This window comes from Vanessa atalanta, chromosome 10 (genome assembly GCF_905147765.1).
Source record: "Vanessa atalanta chromosome 10, ilVanAtal1.2, whole genome shotgun sequence".
NCBI lineage: Eukaryota > Metazoa > Arthropoda > Insecta > Lepidoptera > Nymphalidae > Vanessa > Vanessa atalanta.
Genome location: NC_061880.1, coordinates 9,600,177 through 9,607,988, shown reverse-complemented (window position 1 = coordinate 9,607,988; position 7,812 = coordinate 9,600,177). Strand labels below are relative to the sequence as shown.

At 32.7% G+C, this 7,812-nt stretch overlaps 1 protein-coding gene across 1 annotated transcript; it reads left to right on the top strand.

Annotated features, from left to right (window-relative positions):
• Positions 1-2,075: 2,075 nt before the first annotated feature.
• On the top strand, positions 2,076-6,441 carry LOC125066987 (toll-like receptor 7). Its single transcript, XM_047675339.1, has one exon. It carries the CDS (start codon positions 2,337-2,339, stop codon positions 6,222-6,224), a length of 3,888 nt encoding a protein of 1,295 aa, XP_047531295.1. The 5' UTR covers positions 2,076-2,336; the 3' UTR covers positions 6,225-6,441.
• The last annotated feature ends 1,371 nt before the right edge of the window (positions 6,442-7,812 follow it).

Here is a 7,812-nt window from a genome sequence, read left to right as displayed (position 1 = left end):
TAATACACCTATACATTTCAATATTACATTCTCCTTATTATGACATAGGTTCTTTTAGTTATACATGAAACTATTAACAATGTTGACTTATTAAAAAAATACAACAGAAAGCTATATTTAATCCTAGTTGAGTCTTGAAGTAATTAATGAGGCGTCTCATTAGAGATGCGAGATTTTCTTTAAGTATAAATGTACTATAATTTTAATAATAAGTTTTACTATGAACTATTATAATATATCATTTATTTTTGTCTGTGTTATAATGTGATTTATTTTTTTATTTATTGGAAAAGTTACACCATCGACTTATCACTAAGCACTTAAAATTAATATCTGACTTGGGTAACATACAAAGTGATAAGAGTCTTTAAAGGTGTAAACAACATTAAATTTCTTGGTATTATTCTCGATCACCGGCTGAACGGAATTTCACACTCTGACCATTTAGATCTATGTATAGATAGATCTATGTAAGATACAATTCGTTCTTTAATAGTTGTTAACAAATAAAATTTGTAAACTTTATAGAAAAACACTTTTCAAAATGTACCGATATTTTAGATATAGATAAAGTATTATAGTTTATTCAAAGCGCTTTTACACAAACAACGTAGTCTGTTGTCAATGAATTGTCAAGTTGTTGTTGACGATTTAATATATGGCGTATACGAGGCAAATTGACAATTCGTACAGTTCCAAAATAAGCTCTATGTACCAGGCATAAAGGACACAGTCGTATCAATCATTCTCAATTCAAAGTGTGAATAAGTAAGTGAACGTAGAAGACACGACTTTTCCATTTTTCTCTCACTGCGTACAGTCCCAGTTTTCGGAATCGAAAAACATTAGGAAGCAACAGAACATTCGAATTTAAAATTTTATTTGTGACGAAAGTTTGACTTTGAACACAGCGTCTGTGAAATTCAAGCGTTTTATTACTTTTACGATCGCATAAACGTGATTTATGTAAATAACACGTCAGCCTCTCAAGTCTTTTGGGTTGTATAATTGAGTTTAAAATTGATAACGTTGAAATTCATGATCTTATTTGCATAATGTTTCATCAATAATCAAATAATCATTGTGTTAACTTGTTCAATGTTTGAAACATAACACTATTTATTTGTAGGAAAATGAAAGTCAAACTTTCTTGTAAATGTTAAGACATTGAATGTATGATGTATTTAACGCACATAATGTCTTAGATTTAAATCTACGTATACGTCCACGTTTCCTAACTATAGGAGACTATCATGTGGTTTAAGTAGAAAGTTTTGACTTAGTATCTCAACATACAAATTATTCAAGTAAGTTTACAATTATGACATAAAATATATTCTTTTCACGATATTTGTAGAATATTATTTAATTAATTTAAGAAGGTCAAATAAGTATTTATTATAGATAACATTGGCTGCTGCTTTGGTTTATATTAATTTCGAAGATTATATTGAATACATTGTAAACGAAAACCTTCAAAGCTTACATAAAAATTACAAAGAAAGTGGCGGCCTCTATCATTTGATTTACATACATATAATATACATTCGGCAAATAATACTTGGAATTCAAATATTTTATAGTAAATACAGGTATTTTTAATGCATGATATCAATTTTAGGTAACAGAATAATAGTATTTAGTTTATAAATGTTACTTAATTCATAATATTTAACTTGGTAACATTATTATAATTGAACATTTAAATTATAATATATTTAAGCAATATAAATGGTTATAAATATCAAACTCAACATGAATACTTGTTCTTTTGAAACTTTATTTTTAAAAGCTCACAAAACTATTATAATAATAATTAAATGTCAAAAGACTATGTTGAAATTATAAAAGCTTGATTTTCTCATTTAAAAAGCTTAAACTATTTTCAAGTATATTAAATGTTATTTTGCTACTTCTCACTAGATGGCTCTACGCGTTCTTAAAGTAGGCGAGAGCTTACTAGGGGTGCGGGCGGGGGGAGTGGGGTTACTTGCGCGTCCCCACTGCCACTTCCACGAGTCAAACGCAACGCTTGACAGTCACAACGAAACCGCGCCGCGGAGAGGATGCGTTACAACTCGCGCCTTTCTCTCACACACGCAATAAATTCTTAATAACAGAAAACTGTCAAATTATCAACTCGTATAAGTGTTTTATATTTAAGTTTAATAATATTTATCAAGAAGTTTTAGTGAAATCTAAAAAGGACTTTAGTGAAGTGAAATGCTCGCAAGTTTTTCTTTAGCGCTAAACTGTACTTTGTTTCGGAAATGGTGATATCGACCCACGGGGAGTGTTTATGAGACGTTCTACAGTGGAATGAAATATCTGTGATAATGTTTGCTATAACGGCTGTGTTCTGTGCGCTCGTGCACGTCGGGTGGACAGTGCCCTACGGCTCCGACAAGTGCATGCGAGATACCGATAGGGACTCTGAAAGTAACGTTATCTGTAAAATTCGCACTTTAGATGGAGACGGAAGCAGTATATCATCAGTACACTCAGAGACGAGTCGTCTATCTATCGAATGCAATCATCTTTTGTTATTCGAAAGTTCACTTCGGGCGCATTATTTTAGCCCTGTTGTGAGTCTCACCGATCTTTCTATAAGTAACTGCAAACTACTTAGTGTTCCGGATAATACTTTTCAAGATCTGAATAAATTAAGGCGACTAAAACTTCGCTCAAAGAACTCTGAGTGGAGTCCTATCAAGAACTTGGAATTAACTTTGAAGTCTTTCAATGGATTATCGGAACTGCAGTCGTTAGATCTCGCTCAAAATAACATCAAGTTTGTTCCTTCCGGAGTATTTTGCTCTCTGGAAAACTTAAATACATTAAATTTAACGCGTAATAGAATAAGAACCGTCGGACAGATTGGTTTTGGCTCTGGATGTGGTTCCGGTCTTCATACGCTTGATTTAAGTTATAATGAAATCAAGACATTATCTGAAGATTCTGAATTGTTAAAATTGAGAAGTTTGCAACAATTATATTTGCAACACAATAATATTACTGACATATCAAGTGAAGCTTTTAACGGACTTGTTTCATTAAGAGTTCTAAACATATCACACAACCGTTTACATACATTACCAGAAGGCATATTTGCTTATTCAAGAGAATTAAGGGAAGTTTATCTTAACGATAATTCCCTATTTGAACTCGCCAGAGGAATTTTTCATCGACTGGAACAGTTGATTGTTTTGGATTTATCGAGTAATCAACTCGCGAGTAACCATGTCGATCACGGGACTTTCCTTGGATTAATAAGATTAATTGTCTTAAATTTATCGAATAATGCATTGACAAGAATAGATGGGAAGACTTTTAAAGATTTATTTGTTTTACAAATATTAAACTTGAAGAATAACTCGATTGGTTATATAGAAGAGAATGCTTTCTTGCCGTTATATAATCTTCACACGCTCAACTTAGCTGAAAACCGACTTCATACAATAGATGAAAATTTATTTAATGGATTATTTGTACTTAGCAAATTAACACTTAACAATAATTTGCTTGTTAATATAGATAGAAAAGCATTTAAAAATTGCTCTGATCTTAAGGAATTGGATTTAAGTTCTAATCAACTGTTAGAAGTTCCTGATGCACTATGGGAGCTACCGTTCTTGAAAACTCTTGATTTAGGAGAAAATCAAATATCAGATTTTAGAAACGGTTCTTTTAAAAACCTTAATCAATTAACAGGGTTGAGATTAATTGACAATCAAATCGGAAATTTAAGTGTTGGAATGTTTTGGGATCTTCCCAACTTACAAGTTTTAAATATAGCCAAGAATAAGATACAATCTATAGAAAGAGGAACCTTCAGTCGAAATTCGCAGCTGGAGGCAATAAGATTGGATGGAAATTTCTTGTCGGATATCAACGGTGTATTTTCAACGCTATCAAGTCTTTTGTGGCTCAATCTATCAGAAAATCATCTAGTGTGGTTTGATTACGCGTTTGTGCCTAGTAATTTAAAGTGGTTGGACGTGCACGGTAACTTTATTGAACACTTAGGTAACTATTACAAGTTACAGGACGAAATTCGTATAAAAACATTGGATGTTAGCCATAATAGAATAGTGGAAATATCATCTATGGCCATACCTAATAGTGTAGAACTGTTGTTTATAAATAATAACTTTTTAAATAATATTCATGTGAATACGTTCTTCGATAAAAAGAATCTGACGCGAGTGGACATGTATGCAAATGAACTTGTACATTTAGAACTAAATAGTTTACGTTTATCAACTGTGCCAGTAAACAAAACTTTACCTGAGTTTTATATCGGTGGTAATCCATTTCAGTGCGACTGTACCATGGAATGGTTACCTATTATAAACAATATGACTGCTATGAGGCAGTACCCGCGTGTGATGGACTTAGAAAATGTTTTGTGTAAAATGACAAATACTCGTAGTGGAACTCATGTGCCCTTAACTAATCTTAAAACATCGGACTTTTTGTGTGAGTATGAGACTCATTGTTTTGCTATCTGTCATTGTTGCGATTACGACGCGTGTGACTGTGAAATGACTTGTCCACAAAATTGTACCTGCTACCACGACCCGTTATGGAACACTAACGTTGTTGATTGTTCCGGGCAATCTTCCGTGGAAATACCACACAAGATACCCATGGACGCAACCGAAGTATTTTTAGACGGAAACAATATAAGAGAGTTGCAAGACCACGTTTTCATCGGACGACAAAAGATGCGGTCTCTCTATGTGAATAATAGCAATGTAGATAGTATACAAAATAGAACATTTGCAGGCCTAAATGCTTTACAAATACTACATTTGGGTAACAATAAACTAAAAGAATTAAAAGGATTCGAATTTCAACAACTAAGTAGTTTAAAAGAATTATTTTTACAAAATAACTTAATAAGCCATATCGCAAACATATCATTTTTATCGCTTAAATCGTTAGAAATATTACGTCTAGATGGAAATAGACTAGTCGATTTCGGTGTTTGGAGTTTCAACCATAATCCAAATTTAAAAGCTGTGTCCCTCGGCAACAATTTATGGTCATGCAAATGTCGTTATCTACAAGAGTTAACCTCGTATTTGGCTGAGAATGCACAAAAAATTATTGACATAACTGACGTATGGTGTTGGAATGGGGATGCGAAGCCGCCACAGAAAAAAGAACTTAATTTAAATGGAACTGCCTGCAGCGATTATTACGCCGATAATTCAGTCATCGGAAACATGTTGGTGTCGAACTACGTTCCCATGATGGTCTCGACTCTTACCGGCTTTATGTTAATTTTATTAGTTTTGGTCTTACTGTTTCTTTTTAGAGACTCGTTGCGTGTATGGCTTTATACTAACTGTGGCATTCGAGTATTTTCGTTTTCTGGTGCATTTGAGGAAAATGAGAAACTATATGATGCTTATGTTTGCTATAGTCCTAAAGACGAAGAATTTGTCATACAGTCTTTAGCTACTGAATTAGAAAATGGTAATCCTTCCTACCACCTCTGTCTTCACTATAGAGATATTCCACATCACGGTGCTCAGTATATGCAATGTGCTCCGCCAGTAGTTGAGGCAGCGGAAGCATCAAAAAGAATAGTATTGGTGTTGACTAGAAATTTTATGCAAACAGAATGGTCGCGATATGAATTCCGACAAGGATTGCATGAAGCATTAAAAGGATGCATTTATAAATTAGTCTTAATAGAAGAATGCTCGGTTGTAAGAGACGCTATGTGCGATCCAGATTTGCGACCGTATCTCAAGACCAGTTCCCGTTTGAGATGGGGTGAAAAAAGATTTTGGGAACGTCTGAGGTATATGATGCCGGATACGTCGCATTCAAATCATAAAACGCGATCTCACAATTATAGAAAGAATATAAACACATATACGTTGGATTCTTCTGTACCTAACGGAGGAAATCGAACGTTAAATTATCCGGACAAATCACCAGTGTTAGGAAATACTGGACAGGGAGCTAGTGCGCCTCCCGATTATAGTACAGAGGTACGACAGTCTCCATCAGCTGTAAGACAAACACAAGGAGTCGCTTACGGTCCAGATGGGAGACCTATATCAGATCACATATATTCATCGATTGATTCTGATTACTCCTCCTTAGAACAAGGTATGGCGCCAGGCAGACGACGAGAATTGCGACAGTGGCCACCTCCACCACCTCTGGTGGACACGGGCAACGCCGTGCAAGCTTACCTAGTCTAGACGGGCCGTAGTCCTCTTCCAGTCACATTGTATATACTTATGTAGATGTTAGATTTAGTACGCTGTAAATATTGTAATTATTAGTCTTAAGTGCTATACCAAAATTTATGTAAGTGAACTTACTATTGCCTGTTTGTTATCCTGTGTATAGTTTCGTATTAAAATTTTAAAGACTGCTGTAGCAAATAAATATTGTAAATAGCAAAAACAAGTGATCATACTATATAAATATCATTAATATGGCGTTATTTATACACTATAAAAAATAAAGTGATGAAGATTTATAAAAAAAAATGTCTTTTATTGTGTAAAAACCTCTTTGTAAAATTATACCATGACTAAAAATATTTGAATATATAATTATAGTAGGTTGTAATCACAGTATAAGATTGAAAATACGTATTAGCGTAGATACATTTCTGCTTCATAAATGGAATGAAATCATAAAGATTTGTTAATATTTTATTAATTTAATTAATAAGGTCAGTAATTATTCTTTAATCTTAAATATGATATAGTCGTAACTAAAAAAATATATCATACTGATGAAAATTCGTACATTCTCTTAAACTGCATTCACATAAACATAATAGAAGGAACAGCTGTTCACAACGTAAACAATACACTATGGATCATGTTTATAAATCGAATTATTCAATTTAGATCATTTATAGTCAAAGTCAAAAATCTTTATTCAATATAGAAGTGTTTACACTTGCTTATTGATTGTCAAAAATCTACCACCGGTTCGGAATTTAGCACCTCGGACCTGAGAAGCAAAATAAAGATTTTAATCGTTTAACTTAAACACATATATTACCGTATTTGTAGCCTCAGCTTAATATTGTTGTCTGAAATAATTTCATTACAATAACTCAATTAAGTATATTCCAATCAAGGCAATTGATTGAATGTAAAGTAATTACCCAATTATGTCCACCTAACTTAAGGTTTCAAAGATAATTACCAGTATAATATAACAATTGACTTATTTGCTTAGCATTCATTAAAAATAAAACATAATTTAAAAGGATTATTGATTGATAGGGTCGCTTATTTATTTATGAGTTTATTTTTACACGTAGAAATTGTAAAAAGACGACAATTAATTTTCCAAAAATACACAACAAATAGATAGGTTAACAAACAATTTAATTGTAGACTGATTTTTAATTGACTATATTTATTGTATTAAGCGACAAAAATAAGTGATTATATAGAATTAACAAATTAAAACAGTACTTAATCTAAAAATAATACTTCAATATAACGAAAAGATTACACTCAATAGATTTTTTTTCTAATGTCCGTAAACCGGACGCCGTATCCGCCGCGGCACGTGATTTGAGTTAGCTAGCCGGTCGGCTTTGTACAAACTTACTCGCTTGAATACTAACGTAAAACAAACGATTTCTCTCGACTTTGCTCTTTGTATTAGTTAAAAATGATTCTTCGATGGTATGCTTAGAATTATTATTTTATCTATGCTTAGAAATAATATTATAAATATAAAAGTAACTCTTGCTACCTCTTCATAATAGAACCATTAGTATTAAAATTTGACACCGAGGTGACGTAACACTTGAAT

Excerpts from the sequence above, each read along its gene's own strand:
- LOC125066987 (XM_047675339.1), top strand. The coding sequence starts at position 2,337 with ATGTTTGCTATAACGGCTGTGTTCTGTGCGCTCGTGCACGTCGGGTGG.